Here is a 25275-nt window from a genome sequence, read left to right as displayed (position 1 = left end):
ACAATGAAAGACTGGAGCAGGGAGAGAAGCAGCAAAAAACCCAGAGCAAACAGAAGGGCACTGCTAAAGTCAGAGGTGGAATTAAGGAGGAGCTGGGGTGGAGGAAGGTTGTAAAAAGCGGCTTGCAGAGGAAGCAGCAAAGCGCAGCGAGGCAAGGGTAGTTTAAATAAAGAAGCATGAGTGCAATTTGCAATAGCGTGCTAGAATGAATCAGCCACACTGCTGAACATGAATAACAGCATAAGTGCTAAATATTAACTGCCAATAAAGAAATATTTATATGCATATCTTGTGTGTTTTTTTGACAAAGTGGTCCTGAATGAACTGTGCTTTGTCAGATTGGTAGCATTGCTCAGATGGCATAGTTTTTGTTTTTGTTTGTAGCTAGCCTCAGCATTTTGCTGGTTTCTTAATGAGGCTGAAACCCTCAAGGATTCAAGGATTCTTTTCTTGCCTGTTTTAGTGTTTATAAGAATATTTTCTGTGAATGCTCTACAGTAGTTTCAGAGACTATTGTAGCAACAAAAAGCTTGTACTGAGCAGAAGGGAAACGGGTAGATTACTTCTTGCATTTTTAAGACATAAAAACACAAAGAGTAATCAATAATAAATCAATAATCTGTAAACTACTGGACATTAAATTATTTCATTGATATTCCATTGGAAATAAAAATGTGCGAACACATATTCCAGGAAATGAATTGACTTTGATTCAGGTTGGGGGCAGCTCCGAGGGCACATGCTTTGTGTCTGTGGCCCTTGGAGCACAGCCACAGAAAAGCCTCTGGGAAAAGTCCAGGGGTTGTCTGTGACTCATTTCCTCCTGGCGGGTGGGCAGCTGAGGTTGCTTCCCTCGCCTCTGGAGAAAAAAGGGAGAGCGGGCAGTGAAAGCATGCAGAGAGGGCTGATTGAGTGACCCGTAGCCTCTGCTCGGCCCCGGCTTATCTGACGGTGAGGCGACCTGCAGATGTAAGGCTCAGAGGAGGGACGCGGCCAGTGAAGAGAGCGGTAAGCAAACAAAGAGTCAATTCCCTCCATACAAAGCAGAGCAAAGGATCCATCAGTCCAGAGCCAGAGGAGGAGGAATATAAAGCCACGATAAAACCCTACAGCGCCTGCATCCAAATACACCAGGAAGGCCTTTAACCCTGAAAACAAACATAAAAACATAAAACCAACCAGCACCAGAAACGCATCAATCTCAATTCCTCGCTAGGTTTTCTATTTGAAATAAATTGGAATAGTCATGTAAATGTATGCATTTATACGAAGAAAATAATATCAGCTGGTGTCCTCCTGGTAAATCCAATAGGCTTCCATCTCAATTTATTTCCTCCGGTTTTACAGAAACAAAGTCACACTGTGCATAATACCGTCACACATGAATCTCAGAGCAGAGAAAATTGCATCTCAAACAGTGTGGACGACAGGGGTGAATGTCTCAACTAGAACGGTTTTATTCAGACTGACAGCATCATTTATGTGACACCCGGCAACACCCTGCATCAAGGTAATTTGGTGATGTGTAAAGTGACTGTTTTATAAAAGTTATTTTTGGAGCATGGGCGTGTCTGGTTGAAACAAAAACAAAGAGCAGGATGGTAAGGTTGTTCAAATCTTCAATACTTTGATACTTATTTGATATGGTGCGTCTTAATTGATAAAACCTTCATTTATTCTATGATCAATAGCATGAAAAAACATGAAAGCTGTAAAAAACACAGATTTTTACTGAAAGCTGATGCAAGCAAGAAAAGACTAAATGCTATACTGTTAAAATGCTGCCAGTTTGTTCAATTTAAGTTTGCAGTTTTCAGGATTTGAATACAAGACATGCCCTAGTAATTTTAGCCTTAGAGTTTTCATTTGCTTCCATGCTTGGACCGCTTTGTTTTTGTTCAAATTTCACAAGTTGAGATCAAAGTTTGAAATTCTGACACTGTGATAACCTGATAAGTCCAACTGCCAAACTTATTTCTGGAACAATCTGAAGTCTTCTGTTACAGACAAATCCCAGGTAAAAAAAAACATTTTGTGAACCCGTGAACGAATATATAAGGGACAACCAGACAAAAAAATCCTAAGGTTGGGTGGGAATACAATAGTATGGCATCTGGATATATTTAAAAATTAGCCATGGTATCCTTTTAGTTACCACCCTGACAAAAATTGATTTGTCCATTCATCCATTTTCTTCTGCTTATACGGAGTCGGCGGTGGCAGCAGGCTAAGCAAGTGAACCCAGACATCTTTCTCCCCAGCAACATTTTCAAGCTCCTCCTAGTGGATTCCAAGGCATTCCCAGGCCAGATATCATTATGTAATCCTTTAGCGAGTTCTGGGTCTACCCTGGGGTCTCCTTCCAGTTGAACATGCTTGAACCACCTCAACTGGCTCCTCGGCTCTACTTCAAGATCCTTCCGGATGTCTGAGCTTCTCACTTTGTCTCTAAGACTGCCACCCTCCTGAGGAATCTCATTTCGATCGCTTAAACCTGTGATCTGGTCCTTTCAGTCAGTCCCCAGAGTTCATAACCGTAGGTGAGGGTTGGCACAAAGACTGATGGGTAAACTGAGAGCTTTGCCTTCTGGGTCAGCTCCCTCTTCACTCTGACGGTGCGGTACAACGTCTGCAATACTGCAGATGCTGTACCAATCCGCCTGTCGATCTCACTGTCCCTTCAACCCTCACTCATGAACAAGACTCCAGGGTACTTGAACTCCTTCACTTGGGGCAAAGACACCCTCCCCAACCAGAGGGAGCAACCCACCGTTTTCTGGCAGAGAACCATGGCCTCAGACTTGGAGGTGTTGACCCTCATCCCTACTGCTTCACACTCAGCCACAAACCGCCCCAGTGCCTGCTGGAGGTCCCCAACTGAAGAGGCCAACAGAATCCTTCATCTTCAAAAAGCAGAGATGGAATTCTGAGGTCATCCAATTGAAAACCCTCCTGTCCCTGTCTGCGCCTCGAGATCCTGTCAATGAAAATCACAAACAGAATCGGAGACAAGGGGCAGCCATGGCGGAGGCCAACATGCACCGAGAACATGTCCAACTTTGTGCCTAGGATGTGGACACAACTCGCACTTTGAGTATACAGGGACATGATGGCTCACCTTAGCGGCCCGGGACCCCATATTCCCACAGTACCCCCCACATTACCCCCCAGCGGACCACAGTCATAAGCCTTCTCCTAGACCACAAAACACATGTAGACTGGATGTGCAAACTCCCATGCCCCCTCAAGGTGACCCATATCCAGGCCAAAAATACTGAGATCATACCATAAGTCAAATATCAGGAATGTGATGTTTGCAATGCCACTAGGATGAGCCACCAAGGCATCCAAAAAGAGTTTTTCTGGGTTCTTCATTAAAGATAGCAAAGCAGCAAAGAAGCATGAGCCTGTTTGTCAACTTAAAAAAGCAGCTGTCTGAATGTGCAACAACCTGCCAGCTTAATACCAACAGAGTGAGACAGCAGAGGCAACACAAACGAGGCGAGTACAGTGGAGTGTGCCATCTCTGCTGCTGTTAAACTCATTGACATTTGTCATTTCAAATGTAGTTTTCAGATGAGCTGACAAGACTTGTATGGGACAAAATAAAACTTTATTGCTGCATCTCTCTCTACTTCTTTTTCTTTCTCTAGTTTGTAGCTCTATGCATCGATGTGTTTAATTGATTTACAGCAGTACATTAACTTTTTACGTAGGAGGTAAATGACGCAAACTGCCTATTTTTTTTACATTTCAACCTCAAAAGAGTTTTTTAAATTAAGTATCAGCTTTAAAGTGTTTATAACAATGTGATGTTTAAAACATGACAGCAGATACTGAAGGTCAAATCTCGCAGCTGCAGGACGAAGCAGAGAAGAAAAGAGAAATAGCTCAGACAAACAGATCAATAAAGTTTATCAGAACAACTTATCCTCCAGTCTTTAGTTTTAAAGTCGCTGCAGGATGGATAATAGTATTTATTCCATCAAAGTTGAGCTGGGTATTAAAAAAACAACAGTTTGTTCTGTGATGGCAGAAAAATCCATCACATATGTGACAACTCTATGGTTTCTCTCTAACTGTACCATATACTTCACATTACTTATAATCTACAGTTGCCTCCTTTTCGAGACAACAGTGGTATCAGTAAAGGACATCTCTGACTACAATTATGAGGCAGAATGAGGGTCCACAAAGGCACAACATCAGGATTATGACAGTCTTATCTCCATATCACACCAGAGGTGAAGTATTGATTTTCTGCCAAAGAGCATCACAGTCAAGAAGGATGTGCCACGCTTGTCAAAGAGCCATGCACACCCAGGGGCATGATGGGAGAGCATGAAGGAGGAAAAAAATGGCAAGAAAAGCAATAACAGGAGTCCTGTGAGGCAAAGAGGAGACAAACCACAGGAGAGTTAGAGCCACAGAGAAGGAGCAGAAAATAGGACACAAGGGAGGAAATGGAATCACATTCCTATTGACTTTATGCTCGTTGGTAGTTTTGTTTACATTTTCAGTGACAGCTGAACCGTACTGCTGCTGTTTGATTCAGATAACGTGGGTTTCAAATCAGTAGCGGTTAGCGCTTGGCGATTAATTCAGTTTCAATTTCAATTATAATGTTGATTCCCCACCATCATGAAAACAAGACGATGAAGATAATCAGATTAAATGATTGATTGTGCCACCCGCCATGATGCACGTGCTTTCTCCACAGGTTTTCCCACGTCTGATTAAGAAAGCACACTTTTCCTTTCTTTACAGCACAGCGATGCTCCTCCCACCAAAACAGCTCTCACTTTAATTTAAGTGAGGAGCAAAGGGAGCCCAGACACATACTCTGGCTAGTTTTAAGAGAAAAAGCACCAAATCTGATGACAGAAAGGCCGTAAAAAAAGGTCAAATGATCTCAGGCATAAACCACTTTGGTTTTGATTAGTCTTAAACTCATGCTCAAAGTATACAATAATAATCATGGCGTCCATATCAATCAAGCAATCATGCTTATGAATTTTGCTAAAATCAAGTAGCCCTATAGTGGTGTAAAATTAGTGGACTATTTTAGAGTCCCGCCCCCTTTTGATCCTTTTGGTCCCGAATAGTGGATTCAGGGAGTGACCAGGGCTGGCATGAGTCCCCCTTAAAATCTGATCAGTGGCTCAGGTACCACACAAGATTTGTAAATAAGCTGTATCGTCCAAAAAAGGACTTGCGAGGTTGCACTGTTATATAAGGTGCAGTCTGGAAGTGTCTTAAAAAGCTTAGAATTCTGGGTAAAACTAGTCAAAAACATTTATCCAGGTATGCTCAAATTAAACTGAATGCTGTATTCACTGTAGCTGCTACTAGTATTGAGTAGTTCTATAGCTTTGAAACAGAGGCAGGTAGATGACTGTAGCTGGGAGGTGTTAGCTAGAAAACTCAACTGGACTAAAGAATGAAGCCTGAGATAGTTCAGGTTTAAAGATGATATTGCCTGGAAAAAGACGTCATTACAGCAAATACAGTGGACTAACAAGAACAACAGCAAATTTGAAATTATACAACACCAGTCCAAGGATCTTTCCAGATGTGATCCTGTTTTTGGATTAAATAATTACTGGATTTAGATTTTGGAGACTGTTTTGGATGCAGCACCACTGGTTTTGATTGAATATTATGAGAGCTTCTAATAGTGAGCTGTGTCACTTCTGTTTGTTTGTTGCCTGACAAATGCATCAGTTGTGGGCGTTATGGGGTTTTTATCCTAGCATGGTTTACATAGTCAGAATCCTGAGAATCAGATCTTTCTGGTGGTGTATATCATGTAGTAAACTTAACAGTCAATTTATAAATAACCAAATAGTTTTTTAAAAATCTGCTAGGCCACCGGTGGGTCCTCTGGTTTTAAGGGGTTAACTGTGCAAAGTTGGTGATGAATTTTCCAGGTTTCATTATGCCTTCAGCCTTAAGCCTTCAGGTTGAAACCTTTGTTTATGGTCAGAGAAAGGCCAGACCAATCTGTGTCTTTGAGGAGAAAGAGGCGGTAGCTACAGGTGTTTTTAGATGAGGGGACTGCAAGCCTGTAAACAGATCAGATAAGAACTGAACGATGTGAAAGTTGTGAAGTACAGACCCAAAGCCCACATCCAATATGTCTTAAGTTGTGTTGTCCACTTCCATTGGCCACTCGTTGTTAGTCTTTTCAATCAAACCAGCCCTCTACAAGGTTTACCATCCTAAAAGTACACCACGGCTTTCTTTAAATGCAGGATACTGACCTAACGAGAGAGAAAGTTGTTTAAAAGTGCTTCTGCCAGCCTGGTGCGCTGCTAAGAAAACTCTGAGCTGGGCCGAGGCCGAATTACAAAAGGCTGTGTTAAGCTCTCTTAGCTTAGCTTTTTTTAAAAATTTTTTATCACTTTAGAGCATGACTAAGTCCATACAGATTTAATCAGCTACTTATACATGACAAGATTTTGCAAAGATGATGATTTTAAATTCTTGAAATATACAAAGCAACTTAAAATCACTGCTTATCATTATCAAAAAGGACTGTGCTGAACTTCAGCAGCTCATGGCACTGAAAGAGAATGAATTTGCTGCTCCTCTTAGTCCTTTATAATTTCTGGGTTTGATTTGTTTTTTCATATAATATGACTTTGATAATAGATCTGGTTTTGATACCCAGAAGCAGTGAGGCGTTCTACAAACCTGGTCACGACCAGCTGAGCTCATTCTGGACCTAAATAGAAAGGTTTGACTGCCAACAGCTTTTAGATACAAAAACACTTTAATTACAGAAATCCTTTGGCTTATGAAGCATTAAAACGTGAGTCATGCACCGTTACATCATGAAAAAATTCAAGTTAATTTAGGCTTTGCATTTTCCCGGAAGCTCTTTCCATAATCTTTTAATGTATTGTGTCTTTTTCTAGTCAAACAAAAAACAAAATAGCAGCATAGCGCCCATTCCAAGCAGTTCCTAAATCCAACTGCCAATAAAAATCTCTTTGGACATGGATATATCTGCCAAATCTGACCATGGTTAGAATTGCACAGCACATAAAATGCAGCTCTACAGTGCGTGTGCTGGCTGCCCTCCATTCATTCGCTGTCACTAAGGCCAGGGTCTAATCTGCTCTCCAGTCATATAACCATCATTATGACAAATGCCACTCTGCCTGTAGAACAAACAGGCATTTCTTTACAGCACCGAAGCACACTGAAAACATTCATATAACAAAATCCCTTATAAAATAATCAGTATTTTCTTATTTGAAGAGATGAAAAATCTGAGAGAAATTCAACAAAACGGCTCATTCCATTCAAAGTCTAGAAGCAGAGGTGTTTTCTTTCACTCCTCTCTCCAAGGTCAGCCAATCCAGTGTCTTTTCTGAGCTGGTTCTGCAGGCAGGAGGACACAGCAGCTGTGGATGGACCCCTGAGGTGTCCCTGCATCCGACTCCAAAGTAACACATCATCCATTCAGCTTGTGTCCACACAGGACAATATCTGAGCAGAGACCAGCAGCATCTCATTTTCTCATAGAAACAACCACAGAGTCACCAGGGGGCGAGCGAACAGCATCAAGAATAAAAATCAGGATAAAACAACAACGGAGCAGCCTACAACAGAAACATAAAGATGGTCCCATATGATAGCCCAGTACTGTATGTATTCAAATGAGAGCGGAATACAACTACGGAAACACTGCACTGTCATACTAGTACTTCCAATTTATCTTCATCAGCATATCTACCCATGACTGTGTTACAAGCCTGGACCAAACCCTAGAAAGGACTGGACCTGCCTCAAAGACCCTCTCTATGCTTAAATAGCTCCATCCCTTCTTCTTCACTGCAACTGGGTTTAACCCTACCCCTGATTGGACATGCCCCAAAAAACCCCTCTATTCTGGGATAGAATCCTGGGATTAAATCCAGCTGGGTCCAACCCTACTCTTTACTGTTAAACTAGCGTGAACCACACCCTTGAAGGACTGGACCTGCCCCATGTAGGAAATACAGGACCTGCCCCTAAAGATCTTCTCTATCTGATTTTTCCATTTTATTTTTACTCCGATTGGGATTAACCCCACCCTTGACCCTTACCCTAGCCTACCCCAAGGACCCTCTGTATGCTTGGATATTCCAGTCATTTCTTCTTCGCTCCAAATGGGTTTAACCCTACCCTTAACCCTCATCCGAATCTGAACCAAACCTTAAAAGGACCAAGGACCCTCTCTATTCCAGGATACGTCAATCATTTCTTTACTCCAATTGGATCCAACCCTACCCTTGACTGTTAAACTCGCTTGAACCAAACCTAACTCAAAACTCTTATTTCTTCTTCATTCTAGTTGGATTTAACCCTACCACTGACCTTTACCATAGTATGAACCAGACCCTAGAGGGATAGGACCTGCCCCTAGGACCCTCACCATACTTGCATATCTATATTTCTTCTTCACTCCAATTAAGTATAACCCAATCCCTGACCCTAGACCTAATCCAAACCGAACCCTGAAAGGACTGGACCTGCCCCAGGGATGCTTTCTATCTCCATCATGTCTTCTTGACTCCATTTGGGTTTACTCTACCAGAGGCCCTTACCCTATTCTCTACCAAACCCTAGAAGGACCTGCCCCAAGTACCCCCTCTTTATTCAGATATCACTATTTTTTCTTTACACCTATTGGGTATAGCACTACCCCTTACCATTACCTTAGCAGAACCCTGAAATGATTGGATCCATCTCTGCTCAGAAACCTCATTTCACTTTTCTCACTCCTCCTGCCAGAGGTAGGGTCTAGGCTAGAGAGAGAAGTCGAGTCCTACAGGGGGAGGCCTCAATCTTAGACCAGGTATCCCTCTCCAACTTTGCTCTCTCTCTCATCAGCACTCTTCCTCTGTCACATCCTTCAGTCAGGGGAGTTCACTACTGTCTTTATATTCTAATTACTCGGGTTCAAGGGCATATGTCTTGGGGGATTCCTAATGAAACATGCATTGGTCCCTGCGTTGCCTTCGGCCTTTTATACAACTGCAGTGTCAATTGACAGCATGGGGGTTCTGTTACAGTCCATTCCTAACCCCAATCCTAACCCCAAATTCAAAAGCTACTGTACTGGATAATATGCACCAATTTATGATAGTTCATGATTCAGTTTTTGCAGTTTTAAGCAGCTAATAAAACTTTTTTCCTACATAAATGCAGTCTGAAGCACCAGTATTACAGCAGTTCTGAGTTAAAGTTCTCCACAGCAGACTTTAAAAAAGAGGAGAAAAGAAGATGATATGTTTCAGAGTAGAATATTTCAAGGATGTGCACAATCATTGAGCAACAGGCTGGGGATGAATTCCTCACACTGCAGTGGCTAAAAAATGAAATCTCATATTTTTTAGAGGTGGCACTCTTAGGAGTGGTACAAGATGCAGTGTGAGCGTGCATTGCACCCCAAAGCCATTCTTTAGCAACAAGCCCATTTTCTGCTACCTATCTCTGCGGTCCCATTTACTGAATGAAGTCAGAGGGATAAAAGTGCAAGACTACAGAGTCGCTGTGACCTTAAGAGTCACACCTGAGAGAGCAGAGACTACTTCATGAAGTTGGGAGTAACCTCCAGAGCACTTTTGTAAAATACTCCTTATGTTCAGCAAGGGCTTGGCACACTGAAAAGTTAATATCCATACGTTATTTTCAATGCTTCAGAACTTTTTGAAATTATTTCCAAATAAAACAATCTGTGTTTCTGTAATGATCTACAGTGCTGCAGAGGTACTGCGGAACCTGAATTCCTGCAGTTTGAATTTGTTGTTTAGGCTTGCTTATTTTGTCTTGAAAGTCTGGAAAAGGAGAGCTGTTTAGTAAGTCTTTAACAAGTATTCATTCTCTCTCTCTCTCTCTCTCTTTCATGAGAACTGAAAAGACTTGTAATGCACTCTGATCCCAGATGGGCTAAATTCTTGGTGTATTGTAAGCCCATGCAAACTGGAAATGAATGACTATGCCTGACAGATAGTATATAAACAGAACTTCTATTTCAAGTGGATAGGAAAAGAATGATCCATCTAAAATTGCAAGACAACTCCTCAACACTGTCTAAAGTGCACAAACACACTGGCAGAAATTCAGTACTGAAGTATTGCCGACGTATCAGATTCATCAAGACAGTGTGCAGGACTTTATCTGAAATTTCTGATAACTGAAAACAAGAAATTATCCAGTATTGGGTGCCAAAACAGTCGTTTCTTAATTGCCTTGATATCCAAACAGGAATCAATTTAGTTGCTGATTACTTGAGTGCTACTGAAGTGTAATTTCGGGGTCGATTTGAAGCTTTTATTCCAAACATGTAACAAAAACAAAAATGAGCATACAAACAGGCAGAGAGAAAATAATGATTGCAAACAGTGATGGCATAATTGAAAAGAAATGGTCAGCTAAAAATGAAATTTGATCAACATGTCTGAAAAAGAAGTGGGAGGAAGTGACTTAACGAGAACCTGTGAAATCCTACCTCTTTCCTTTAAGTTTGCATGCACTCATAAGTTGTGATGCTTAGTAAAATCTGAATAATAACAAAATCCAGTGATTTGCAAATCATTCTAACTATTTTCAATTAGGATTTTTAATGAGCAGTCTGATTAGCTTAAATGTTCACAGGTCTCTCGCCCAATGACAGCTGGGATAGGCTCCAGCGCCCCTGCGACCCCCAACGGGATAAGTGGTATAGAAAATGGATGGATGGACATTCAAAATATAATGCATGCATGTTTGTAACTTGCAGCATCAACTTTTCTTTTAAGAACTCTGCAAGCATCTGGGGACTGAGGACACTGCTGAAGCACTGAGAGGGGAATTTTGCTTCATGTATACCTTTACAGTGAGGTGTTTCTATAGTTGTGTTCTGTGCTTTATAACGCACCATACTCCTTTTTCAATGGGAGACAGGTTTGGACTAACCTGACACATCAGATAGACTGTTCCGTATTTCCACTGCATTCACATTCATCTGGAAAATCTCTCATATAATTGTTTTAGGAATAGCTGAATTTTTGAAAGAAATTCTTAAAAGCTGATTGGACGAACGTTCTGTCTGTCACATTCATTACAGGCCAGTCGGAGCGGCAAGACATAATGAGCTCCAATGCTAATAGGCTAGCGCTACCACAGTGTTTGAATAGTTAAGCTTCTTTAGTGACTAAAATTTATGCAGAAACCTATCAGCAGCCATGCAAAAACATGTTCTGACCAAAGAGAAGCTTTCAGTCTGGCGCTTTGCTCTTGTTTTAATAAAGAAATGTGGTCGAAGTCTGATTAAACTGATCCTTTTCTACGGCTACATCCAAGCCAATTGCTGCTGTGGAGGCAGCCACAGCTTACAGAACAACTCAACCCCACCTCTAACAAATGCAAACTCATGCCAAAACCAGTCAGCAGAAGAGAGAAATGATCTTTCCCTCATAAAAAAGCTTTAATTGCTGTTATTTGCTCTTTATATAATGAAGAAATTTGGTCCAGTTCTAAAAAAGCTCTCGTTTCACTTTAGCAACATCTGAGCTAAAGGCTACACCAGAGGCAGCCACTGCTATCACCTCACGGTCTTGTGAGCTACTGCCTTGTTCTCCTCAAATGACCTTTGCTAGATGAATTTTCCTGCTTTTCAAGGTCAGGTCTGTACTCTATGCAGGCCAGTTTAGTACCCTCTTCTACTGTGAAGCCATGCGGACTCTTACAGAATGTGTCTTGGTATTGTCTCCCTGAAATAAGCAGAAATGTCCCTTCATTCTCTGGATGAAGAGCATATCTTGCTCCAAAACCTGCAAGAACCTCTCAGTATCAATGTTGCTTTCACAGATGTGCAAGTAACCCATGTCATGCACATTAATACACCCCTACATCATCACAGATGCTAGATTTTGAACATTACATTGATAACAATCTGGATGGTCCTTTTCCTCTTTAGCCTGGAGGACTTGACAGCCATTATTTCCAAAAAAATATGAAATGTGGGCTGGTTGGACCACAGCACAATATTCCACTTCAGGTCAGTCCATTTCAGAGGAGCTCTGGCCCAGAGAAGACAAAGGTACTGTTAAATGTTGTTGATAAATGACATTCACGTCACATGGCAGTGTGTGTCCTGATTTATCTTTGTAGATGCAGCAACATACTGTGTCTATTTATCTGAACTTTCCAAAATCCATCACAGAATGAAGCTGGTTTTAGATGCCCTGTCCCAACTTTTTTGGGACATGTTAGAGGCAACAAATACAAAATGTGTATATTAATGAAATTAAATAAAATGTTTTTTTGTGATGTATTCAATTGAATATGTTCAAAAGGATTTGCAAATCACCATGTAAATACCATAATATGATTAAGTTTTCACATTTATTAGAATTAAAATGATGAGTTTTACTTAAATAGAAATATATTAACATGCATGACATACAATAAAATTCTGGTATTAGTTTAGTGGAGGGATTGCACATTTTCATCCCTCCTGCTGAAGCGTCCTTGAGTAAAACACTCAACCCTCACCTTCCTGATGCTGTGCAAGATAATAAATGCCTCAGGGAATCATTTAAGTATTATTCTTCAATACAAACACCCTAAAATTCAGGCAAAGTCAAAGGTCTTCAAGTGTCATCAAATTGTAAAAATTAAATTGAATCAACAGCTGACTGGAGGGTTAATCCGCTGGAGGACAATTATGTTAGAGGAAACCTTGTATTTATCCAGTCCGCGGGGCACAGTAACCACAGGGATTAATTTGTGGCTTTACAAGCTCAAGGATACATATGTTTGACTTTGAAATACTGGAAATGCAACAGCGCCCTCCAGTGGGTAGAATTAGTTCTCCTACAAAGACGCCCATACTCAGGTGCAGAGAGGAGTACATTTAAAGCTGAAGTAATGCTAATATCTATGTTTTTAAAAGTGGGTCACATCATGCATGAGTGTTTTAATCTTTATCAGTGTAAACAGGGTCACTGTGATGTCATTGCCAGTCTGAGAAATCCTCCTAAAGTTCAGGTTACCGTGTCCTATTTATGGTTCAGGTGTCAGTTACTAAAATAAACAGCCAGAGTTACTCGACCAGCAGCCACACACTAACACAAATAAACATATTTACTCACACACACCCTGCTTTTTATTATATTAACCTTTTCTCCGAGTGATCGTGAGCACGCACAGGGAATGAGTCATAGCTCAGCAGCATTGGATTAAACCCTGCGTCTGATTGTATCTCAGCGCTCAGACAATGAGATCACCACATCAGCGTTTATCTGTCAGTGTCATCAGGAGGAGCAGAGGAGAGCTATGAAGGTCACCTCTGTCTTCAGCACTATTTCAGCTAAAATCAGGAGGCACTAAGAGTGTTTTTCTTTCCTTTTCAAGGGTTAAGACATAAGGCTTTTCTGAAGCTTAAGCAAGACTGCAACAATCTTTAATAGTTGCCTTGTTTAATGTACAACCCCAATTCCAAAAAAAAGTTGGGGCACTACATGAAATGTACATTTAAAAAAAGAATGATTTGCAAATCTCATAAACCCTTAGAATATTCACAGTAGAACATAAACAACATATCCAAAGCTGAAACCAAGACATTTCACCCTTTCGTGAAAAGTATTAGCTCATTTTAAATTTGATTGCATAAACACATCTCAAAAAAATAGGGACGAGGAAACAAAAGGCATGAATACTAAGTGGTTCTAATGAAAAACAGCAGGAGGAGCATTTTTGCAACTAATTAGGTTAATTGGCAACTTTCAGTAACATGACTGGGTATAAAAGGAGTATTTTAGAGAGGCAGAGTCTACCAGAAGTAAAGATGGGCAGAGGTTTATCAATCTGTGAAAAGCTTCTTCAAAAATCCTTGAAACGTTTTGGAAAAAATGGACCTCAATGTAAAGTTTTAAAGACCTTGAATATCTCCCCATCTACATCAGTGGTTCTCAGCTGGTGGATCGCAAAGCTCTTTCCAGGGTTGCAAATATGTGCCAGGAAAAAAATGTGGCAAAAACTCTGATTATGCAAGTCCTATGTGGATATACGTAAATTCAATCATATTTTAGGTTTCTTCTATGAAAAATAGTAAATTCCAGTATTTGCCTCAAGAGTTCTTTGGATTATAGAGAGATTATAAGAGATTTCCAAGAGAAATGACAAAATTTCCATACTGTCTCATAAAAATTGTGTTAAGATGCATGCATTTCCCTCTGTAATTAAGTGCTTTTTGAACATGTTTGTTGTGTCCTGTCTCTTGTTTAATTGTGTTTTGTTCTATCTAAGGTCTAACCTGCATCATTTTTCATTAAATAACTTCTAACAGTCGGAAATTTTTGGGGGGTTGCAATTTGTCTTAAGGGGATGGTGGTGGGTCCTGATGCCCAACCAGCTGAGAAGGACTGATCTGCAGTGCATAATATCATCAAAAGATTCAGACAATATGGAGAAATCTCTGCACAAGGGACGTGGCCAAAGGTGAATACTGGCTGTCATCAAGCAGCACTAAATGATTCTATACTGGAAATCACTGCATGGGCTCAGGAACACTTCCAGAAATCACTGTCTGTCAACACAGTTGGCCATGCCATCCAGAAATGCAAGATAAAGTTGTATCATGAAAAGAAGAAACAATAGTCCTACAGACTAAAGAGGAGAGGGACCATGCAGCTTGTTGTCAGCACACAGTTAAAAAAACTGAATCTCTTGGACTCAGATGACCTAGTGGTTAGGTCTCACAGCCTTCGGCTCCTTTCCTGCATGTTTCAGCCCCACTCTCTTGTCCATGTTTCCAACGTTATCCACTGTCCTCCTCTCTACAATAAAGGCATAAAAAGCCCAAAATATTTATCAAAAAATGGTATGGTATGGGGTTGCATTAGTGTCTATAGCATGAGCTGCTTACACATCTGGAAAGGAACTATCAGTGCTGAGAAGCAGACAGAGGTTTTAGAGTAGCATATACCACCCACCAGACAACGTCTCTTTAGAAAAGGCCTTGCATATTTCAGCAAGACAATACTAAGCCACATACCACATCTATCACAACAGCTTGGCTTCACAGATGAAGAGTCTGGGTGTTGAACTGGTCTGCCTACAGTCCGGACCTTCCACCAATATGAAACTTTTGGCGCATCATAAAGGGAAAAATCCAGCAAAGCAGATCCAGGGCTGTCTAGCGGCTAAAGTCCTGCATCAGACAAGAATGGGACAACATCCCTCTCTGAAAACTACAGCAACTGGTCTCCTCACTTCCCAGATGTTTACAGACTGTTGTTATAAAGAAGAAGGGATGCTACACAATGGTAAACATGACAAATTGAAAATGAGCAAATTTTTTCATGAAATGGTAAAATGTCTCATTTTCAGCATCTGATATGTTATGTTCTATTGTGAATGAATATGGGTTATGGGATCTGTTTTTTTATTTACATTCTACCCAGAAGTGAAACAATTTTGTAATCCAGTTTCCCCAGATTCACACCCTCACGCTGTTCTGTTGTTGTGAATCTAAAGAGTACTCACCAGGCTGGATGTGAGGGAGGGATCTGACTTCCCGAGGTTCAGGGAACACATCCGGACCAGGTTTGAGATCTCCGATGACGGCTGCCACGCTGCCTGTGTCTGCTGAGGGTTCGGGGGTAGCAGAAGGTATTTTCCTGCAGTGCAACAACAAGAAAAGGATCAGTGAACATTTCACAGTTTGGCAGTTTATTCAAAGAGTGATTTCCCCTGATAATCCTCTCAGATGGTTTGATTTAACTCTGCGGTAAAATTATAGGAGGAATTATCCTTTATTTAACCAGGAGTGAATCTCATTTGAGATCAAAAATCTCCTTACAGTTTTACAACCGAGACAAGCATCTGCGCAAATTAAAGAATCGGAAGATAAGAGAAAACAAACATCAGCATTACAAACATCTACAGCCAGATGTGGATGTTTTAGACTCATTTAAAATCACTTTGAATGCATCCACAGAGATGGGCTTAGTTTTCAAATGTTTTCAAGCAGATGGAGCAGCAGACTTGAACGCCTTTTTCCCAGCTCAGTACAGACGTTAGGGAGAGAACGGGAGGGAAAAGTGGGGATTAAACTTGGAAGTACCATCCCAAGGTTGCAGATCATTAAATTTGTAGATTTTCAGGGTAGCTTAGCCCAAAAACTAAATAATGAAAAGAAGGCAAGCATGAAGCAGGGGATTCTTACAACACAAGGATTTACTGGATGGGCATCATACCAGCTAAGGTTTCTCTCTTTTGGTGTTTTCAAAACGTACATTAAAGGCATGAAAATGTCCCAGAAATTTCAGGGTGACCTTCATGACTGAAGAAAAATGTTTGAATTTTGTACTACTTTACCAGAAATTCTTTCTGCAAGTCAACAGTCTGATTTTGGCTTGAAATGGGAGTGAAATGATATAAAAGTGCAGCAGGATTTTATATATGACTGACACCAATATTCAGCAAATACATTAAGTTTCTTCATACTTTCTGTCCTAACCTTTTTGCTGCAAGCATCAAATTTAATGTGTGAATATTTACAAAAAAAAGGCTCATTACAGAGAAAGATATATCTTGTCTTTGTGTTGTCCTTTAACTGAATACAACTTAGAAAAGGATTAGCCAAACACTTTATTCCCCTCCTATGCAATGTCACAACTTTTCTGAAATTGAGGTCTGTGTAGAGGCAAAACTGCATCATTACAGCTATCCTACAGTTGTAATAAAGCTCTGTCATACTGCTGCTTCTGTGTCACACTGTAACACTACTGAACCATAATTAGCAGAAGTAAACAAGGTCAAAGGTCGGAGTAGTAACCTCAGATAATCCTGGCTGTCTGCTCCTGTTAGGAGCACACACGAAGACCCTGATCCTGCACAGACAGACCGGATGTCGAGGGGTTAAATTGGGCCAGAGGGAGGGAAAGCCCATTAAGAGATCACTGACAAATCCCAACATTACATAATCAAAGTATGAGCACATAAAGTCTGAAGAAAGAGTTCAACTATCAAAATTAAAATTTAAATAACAACAGGGGTACATTTTAAGATTATTTCATGGAAAACAAAAGAAAATCAACACTTTCAGCTCCCAAGGCTGGCAGCTAGGTGGCACTCCATCCACTTTCTTCTGCACTCTTCCTTCCTCATTACACAGAGGTAAAACAGAGAATAATAAACTAAAGCAGCCTCAGTGAACTTACTGCCACAGCAAACAAAGAGGAGATAAGTCGACTGTTCTGAAGACATAAAGAGAGCATGGTTATAAGGACAGCTTTGCTATCCTTGTTTTTTTTACGTGTTGGAGAAAGTAGGTTAATACATGCACTGTCTAAACAGGTTTAATAAGATAATGACTCATTTTCATACCTTACTTTAAACACTATTGCTGTCAAAAAGGAGTTCAAGTGAGTTCAGCATCACACCTGATGAGAGCACATCAACACCTGAGCATTGGCAGTAGACCTGCCCACAGACCCAGCTGCCCCCCCAGAGAGAATGGGCCCTCCCCAGCTCTGATTTATTAACTATGTCAATGCACGTGTTTTGGACCAGTAGATAGCATCCTGTCCAACAGCTACCTCATTATGGAGCGAAAAAGTGTGTCAAGCTTGGGTCTGATGTTGAAATTGTTTAATCATGCCACTTTTTAAAACCTTTTCACCACTTTTCTGCCCATTTTCCCTACATTTTTGCGACTTTTAGCTAATTTTGCCAACTTTTACAATGTTTGACCCAATTCCACTGCACTGTTATCCACTTTTAACATATTTTTTGCCCATTTTAACACATTCAACCTATGTATTTTCACTATTTTCTTTGCAACTTTTGTCACCTTTAAATGCCTTTTATTGGCACTTTCAAAGTATTTTACCCATTTTACCCACTTTAAAACCATTTCCTAGACTGTTTGGCCACTTTGAATTTAATATGACCACTTTTTTGCTACAGTTAAGACCTTTGGGCCTCTGATTTTTTATCAGTTTTTTCCACTAGAAACCATTTGTCACCCTGTTAAACTCATTTTCACAACCTTTTTCCTCTTTGAACTCAACATCACCACTTTTAGTGACTTTTAACAGCTTTGATGCCATATTTTGGCACCTTAAATGATTTTCTTCATAATTTGGCCACTTTGAACATGATTTCACCACAATTTTTCCACCCATTTTTACCACCAAAAACCAATTTTTGCTCTTTTTTGCCATGTCTAACTGGTTTTAGCCATTTTTTTTGCCAATTTTACCCCAATTATTTCGAATACATGCCACTTTTAACCCATTTTCAACACATTTTGCCAAGTTACACCCTATTTTACCACTTTATGCTACATTTAACACCCTTTTAACACTTTTTTCACCCATTTTGCCATTGAAAACCCAAAAATGACAATTTTTGTAACGTTTAACCCACTTTCACAACCCTATAAGCCACTTTTAACCCAATGTCCCTGATTTTTCTGCCACCTTTTTACAACTTTTTTGCCATATTGTCACTTTGAATTCATTTCAACTCATCTTTGACCATTCATGCCACTTTTAACCCTTTTACCCACTTTTTGTGCCACTTTACTGCAATGTGTGTTACTGCAGTGTTCATTGCAATTATTATTGCAATGAACATTGCACTTTAATCTTCTCGTGTAATAACTACTGACCATGCTTGTCGCCGACCTTTTGCAAATGTAACTGTTTATGTTGTCTGGTGTTTTTTATGTATATCGTGCCCTTAGCCACTAGCACCGCCGTCTAAGACAAATTTGCTGAATGGGACAATAAAGTTTATCTATCTATCTATCTATCTATCTATCTATCTATCTATCTATCTATCTATTTACACCTATGTTTGCCACCTTTTGCCACTATTAATCAATTTTTCCCACTTTAAATCAAGTTTTGCCACTTTTACAGCTTATAGCCCATTTCCTCCACCTGTACTACAGTGTAAATAAATAAAATCAACTTTGTTGCTCTGACAAGAGCACATGTTATTCATGTTAAAAATAAAATATGGTTATTACAGCTTAACTTTATGATAGATCATGATTTTGCAGACCTCCTTGCGCCCCTATTTGGCATGGACCCAGAAAGCTCTCCCCTTTAACCCCCCTTTGCCTGCAGCCCTGAATGGCAGTGTTAGAGCAATGTTAAATACAAAGCTATAACAACCTTTCACTGATTAAAAAACTTTAACTTTGGTTTTATAGATACCCAAAATATCATCCCAGACAAAATCAAAGGATACCTGCAAAAAAAGGCATTTTTTGTTTCAATCCTGATAACAGCTCACAGCTTAAGTAAAATAAAAAGAATAATATTTCAGATCAATAATTATGAAAAGGAAACAGGAAAAAGGAAAAAGAAAAAGTTTGATAACATAAGATGCAGACTATTCGACTGAGCTAAATATTTGGTGGACTTATTTCGGGCTGCAGCGGTTTAACCGAAGTCCACTGAGAGGGACGATAGAGCAAGAGATTAATTTGACTTAAAATAATCAAGGCACTAATTATGGACCTTGATCACATCAGGATAAATACATCAGCATTAATGTTCACACTAAGAAGGCTCACTGCTTTTATTATTGTTACTTCTGTATGAGGCAATTTGCAAACTTGTCTCTGCTGAAGTCCTCTCAACAAAACTGTAGTCAGGTAATTAAAAAAAATCATTTTGCACAAATAACAGGCCCTTCATGCCCTAACTGAAGCTCTGTTATAAAAATTACTAGATGTTTTTGCTGACCTTCAGGAATTTCTCACTATTTTAAAGTTTACTGTCCCTGTCTTCTTCTCACTCCTCTGCAGATGGCTCATGTTCAAGAAATGAAGTTTCAGGAAAAAAAACTTCTACTATTCTGTTTTCCACTGCAGGCAAGAGATACAAGAAGACCTTTACGTGACAAATCCAGAGCCTACACAGCAGGTAGGGAGCATTTTAGTGGTTTTTAAGTCACTGCATGGTAACAGAGTTACGGAAAACAGGATGAGGAGGGAAAATTGAGTACCTTCCTTCCTTACTGGCAAATGTACTCCCCACTAGAGTCCATCACATCCCGGCATAAAGGAAATCTCTCATCAGACACTCGTCAACACTCTAAGAGAGCGAATATGAGGACGCATGGGACATTTAACACAGGTATGTGGAAGGTCAGAGCTCTCTGTTTCCAGCTTTGTGCAGATGGCCATGTTTAAAAAACACCTCTCAGCTCTGAATTATGACATGCTGTAAAACAGTGGTGGGCAGTGAACTGGTATCCATACTGTCATTGCCAGGAAATGGATTTTCACAATACCACATAATAATACAACAATGCAGGCAAGGCAATACTGATGCATTGAAACAGGACATTAATTTGGCTTTAATTCAGTGTTAATTGAGGTCTTTTTCCTGCATTTAAGCTTAAAAATGAATGTGGGTGTCATATATTCAGATTAAAGTTGTATATTTGCCTCTGTGTCTAATACCAGGGAGTAGTCAGTGCGTTTGGCTTGCCTCAGGTATCAGACCAGCCTGAACTAAACTAAGCTCTAGCTCTCACCATCAAAATCACGACCTGACACAATCACATCAATGTAAGCAGACTTGCTGCAGGTATAGCTTTGTCTTCTCATCTGTGAAGACTTTAAAGGGTAATGCACTCATTCAGAGCACCAACTGATGAAAACACATCAGACACGCTTTTATCGTCTGGGAAAAGGTCAACATCATATTCAGAGATGAAAGTCTTTCATCTACAAGTACGAGGCCAAGATAAGATTTTCAGAACCATACCACAGATGAAAAAGCCTCAGTTTTTCCACTTTTACTGGCTTTAAAAATATCAGCATGCACACTGAGTCAGATCTGTTATTGATAAACAGATATTTAATACTACTTTAATACTGGTGATCCACAGAAGCTCTCCTCTTTCCAGAGGCTGAATGTAAATGTTCAGCTCTAACACTGCTCCTGTAAGACTAAATGAATCAAACTACAAGGGATCTGCTGTTTAAAAATGAATCTAAAGGTAATTCCAGTTAGATAGACTCTATCTGCTCTGGTAGTTCATATTCTTTAGTCTCCTCTCAAGGATTTGTTGCTGAGCTGCTGACTTAAATCTGAAATCTTCACACTAAGATTTTTTTCTAACTCTAAATTTTTGCTGACTTGACACATTCCTCATCACAGGAACTGCTCATCTAGGATGGTGCTGATGGCCCATTTTCTCTATTATCTGGGCTTTTAAATTAACGGTTTTGGACCAAGAGAGACATGTAATATTCAAATTTATGTATTAACTCCCCCATTTCAAAAAAAGTTGGGACAGCATGTGAGATGTAATTAATAACAAAACTGAACATCCTTATAACTTAAATTCAGTGCTTCATTATTTTTATGGAAATATATACATATGTTCCAAAATAGTTGGGACAGGAGCATGCTTACTACTATGTTACATCCCCTTTTTTATTCAACAACACTCTGTATTTTGGGGGTTTTTACACCTTCATACAGAGATAGTAGGGGTGAGACATGCGGGAAAGGAGCTACAGGCTGGACTTGAACCCAGGCCACCCACATACATGGGGCATGACCTCACCACAAGGCATTCTGCTCTCTGAAGCAATTACTTTAAAACTACTGAAAGTGGAATTATTTCCCAGTCTTGCTTCATCTACATCTTATGTTGCTCCACATTAGTCACGTTTATATGGACACTTTTATTACAATTTGAGTGAAATCAATCCAATTAAATGTTTTGGGTCAAGCGTTTACATTGTGTGTGATCCATCTGATCGGGTGTTTATATGAGCCCGTTTTTAATCGGAATAGCGGCCGCCCCGTCAGCAGTCACCACTAGCAACCATAAATCATGTGACACACAGGTCACATGATTTATGGTTGATGCTATTAGTTTCCAGTGGTATATAGTCCCCCATTGAGACCGACATCCCCTGAGTCTTGGCTTCTCCGATACCGGTGTTTGAGTCTAGTGCCCCGTTTCTGCTGGCGAGAACGGCTCCTGACAATACGTCACCACGTAGTTTCGTCAAGATGAAGAGCATGCACAGAAAGAATGTGTCAGATCAATCAGGTGAAGGTGTTTACATGGAAGAATTTTCCCTCTGATCGGGTGGTGAAAAGGTGTAGACCACCCCTCTGCAACCAATTAGATTTTTAATCGGATGGGGCTTGATCGGGTTGATTTAGGCATTAACATGCAGCATTTCTAATCAGGTTGAGGGTTTCACCCTATTAGAAGTGTCCAAGTAAACGCAGCTAGTGAGGGTTATCTGTTGTTGGTCTGAACTACGTATAGGTCAGTCTAGGCCCTGCCCTCTTTCACTGTGAAGCCATGCTGTTGTGACTCATGCAGAATGTGACCTGGCATTGTTTTGCTGAAATAAGGAGGGGCATCCCTGAAACAAGACATCTGGATAGAAGCGCATGTGGCTCCAAAACCTGTATGTACCTGTATTAGAGGCTTCAGAGATGTGCAAGTGACCCATACAATGGGCACTGATACACCCAAAAGCATTTTGAAATGTGGACTCATCAGACCACAGAAGTGCTGGGTGCTGTGTTCTTTGTTCTCTGTATCTTTGTCTACACTTTCTTTGTGTTAACTGTTACAACTTTCACACTACTGTGTTTCTGTAGCAGCCCATCTTTCACAGTTAGAACAGGGTGGAGGAACATGTCTCCAGGGCTTTTTCATAAAAACCTGAATGTTTAAACCTGATCTTGGAGTGATGAGTTGATTCTTCTCAGGTCTGCAGGGTGTTTCGTTTTGTAACATTTTGGTCACATCTCTTCAGTTTAAAGATGATCTCATCCTGCTGCCTTCATACTTCCCTCACAAACACTTTTCAGTGATTTCCTGCCAACTGTGACTCTGCCATTGTTGTTTGTGATTGTTGCTTCAGCAGTTCTCCGCTCGGAGTCAGCTTTTAGCGGCAGATGGTGTTTATCGCTGCTCACAACTGAAACTAAAACACTGAGGAAGAGAGGAGTTTGATTTCAAAGCGAGTCTTTGAGAAACATTTCCTTAAGTAATGGAGGAAACACAGAGTATTATTCACAGCAGGTTCTAAGGATTACCTCCATAATTCTCTGTAACCGAGGCAGCGTCCGAGTTTCACTCTTCAAGCTCTTTTTAATTATCTGAAGTCAGACAATGAAAACTTTGTTAAATCCCTTCTTTGTTGGATGAATTTCATCCCAAAACAAACATATTTATGTCTATTTGAGAAAAGATATAAAATTTGTTTTTGATTTGGCTTAAAATTATCATTAAGGATCATGTAGGGGTTGTTTTTTCCTAGTTAATTCTTAAAGTGAGAGTTGAAAATTTCATTTTTGGTCATAAATTGCAGAGATGATTAACAAAGTCTCTTTTTATAATTCCTTCTCAAGCTGTTGCCAAAAGGAAAGCAACTTTTGGAGTTGAATTTTCATGTAAAATCAGAGAATGGTTCTGGTGCAGAGGCTTGAATAGGATACAGCAGTGATTTTCAAGCATTTTTTGCTCAGGCCAAAATCTAAGGGCACCCCATCTTCACATCCATGCAGAATCACCTCTTGAGTTGATGTAAAGTTGTGGTACCACCCATGATTGTTCAAACCCACAACACACATCTAGACTTGCCTCACTCCAACATCTGGGAACAACTAAATGACATTTCAGTCATACCAGCCTTCACAGTTGTTTATCCAATCTGCTGTAGTAAATATAAACCTTTTTGTACCTGTTAACAGTCGTTTAAACACCAAATTATCAAAAACACATGCATATGTAATACAGACACCGTGGGAAAATACACAAACCACCACCACCAATGTGAAGTTGTCTAAGAAGATGTTCAGTTTTTGGATATTTTGATACCTTAGAACAAAGGTCATCAAGTACATTTGCACAAGGGCCAAATGTAGTCTTGACAGAGACTCTGGAGCCGGACTTTCATACAAACAAAAACTGAATAAATATTTTGGTATGATTGACCTATTTCTTGCACAATGCAGTTAATTTTTCACTCAAAACTTACCTGTTTAACAATGCATACGACTCCTAACCATTCATGTTTTTCCTCCTGTCCAATTTGTGTTGTTCTGTAAAGCGTCTTTGAGTTTCCTAGAAAAGCCCTATATAAGTCTGATGAATTATAATTATTATTATTAATTTTCAGTCATTACCAGTGAGATCTATCCCTATTATGTATAATGCAGCAGGCCACAAGGAGAGGCATGCCCACAGACATTGGATGGACCCCTGAAAAACCCAGAATATGGACATCCCCAGCTGTGATTTAGCACCAATATTAACTCATCTTTCACATTTTTTTAACCGCTTTTCACTATTTTCCCACTTTTGGTCCATTTTGCCACTCTATTACCCCTTTTGGCAACTTTCCTACCAATCATTGCCCTTGTATGCCACTTTTTAACCCATTTGCACTACTTTGCCAGGCTATTTTTGCTATATTTTTGCCACTTGTAACCAATTTTTGGTACTTTAAGCCCCTCTTTGCATCCTTAACTAATTTTTTGCCATTCTTTAATCCCTTTATACTACTTTCCTGCATGTTTTATCCCTTCCATGTCTACTTTTTAACCAATTTTAATTAATTATTTTGCACCATTTTTGATACTTTTGCCCCCTTTTGTCCCCTTATTATTAATTTTTGCCACATTCTAACCTCTTTTCACCATTTTCCCACCAATTTTGTCCCTTTGTGCAACCCCACAACCCACGTTGACACTTGTTACCTATTTTTGCCACTCTCTAAAGCATTTTCACCATTTATCTGGACATTTTTGCAATATTTCTGCCACTTTTAAAACTTTTTTTTTTTTTTCAAATATTTACCAATAATGGCTGAAAAGTGCATTTCTTTAAAAACAGATCAAATGTTGAGTCATTCTAAAACTATTTCAATGTTGTCTTTTGGTTTGATTTAACATTTACAGACATTTGAAGCCACAAGATACTCTTAACACACAACATCTTCTTTTCCTCCTTTTCTGAATTTAAAGTTCTTCCGGGGGCTGGACAGGAAGCTTTGGGGGGCCTGACACAGCCCTCGGGTCGCCAGTTGATGATCAGTGCCTTATGATATTGAGAGTTTTAAAGCATGTTATGGTCACAGTAGTTATCATCAATGGAATCCAAAAATACCAGTGCAATCACATGTAAAAGTATATTTGGTTGCTGTATAGTCATACTGATCAGGCATGGTTGGTAAATTCCCAAGGCATACCTTGCTTTTCCTTAAGGTTCATAGTCACACCATTT

General features: G+C 39.9%; 1 protein-coding gene across 9 annotated transcripts in view; it reads right to left on the bottom strand.

Annotated features, from left to right (window-relative positions):
- mast4 (microtubule associated serine/threonine kinase family member 4) overlaps positions 1-25275 on the bottom strand; it is a 198229-nt gene that overhangs the window by 131378 nt on the left and 41576 nt on the right. For all 9 annotated transcript variants that reach the window (XM_041811256.1, XM_041811264.1, XM_041811257.1 and 6 more), the window contains exon 3: positions 15526-15659. In XM_041811256.1, the coding sequence (XP_041667190.1) occupies positions 15526-15659 (134 nt within the window). The remainder of the gene's footprint in view (positions 1-15525; positions 15660-25275) is intronic.

Source organism: Cheilinus undulatus, linkage group 17, assembly GCF_018320785.1.
Source record: "Cheilinus undulatus linkage group 17, ASM1832078v1, whole genome shotgun sequence".
Taxonomy (NCBI): Eukaryota; Metazoa; Chordata; class Actinopteri; order Labriformes; family Labridae; genus Cheilinus; species Cheilinus undulatus.
This window is presented reverse-complemented; position numbering and strand designations above follow the sequence as displayed.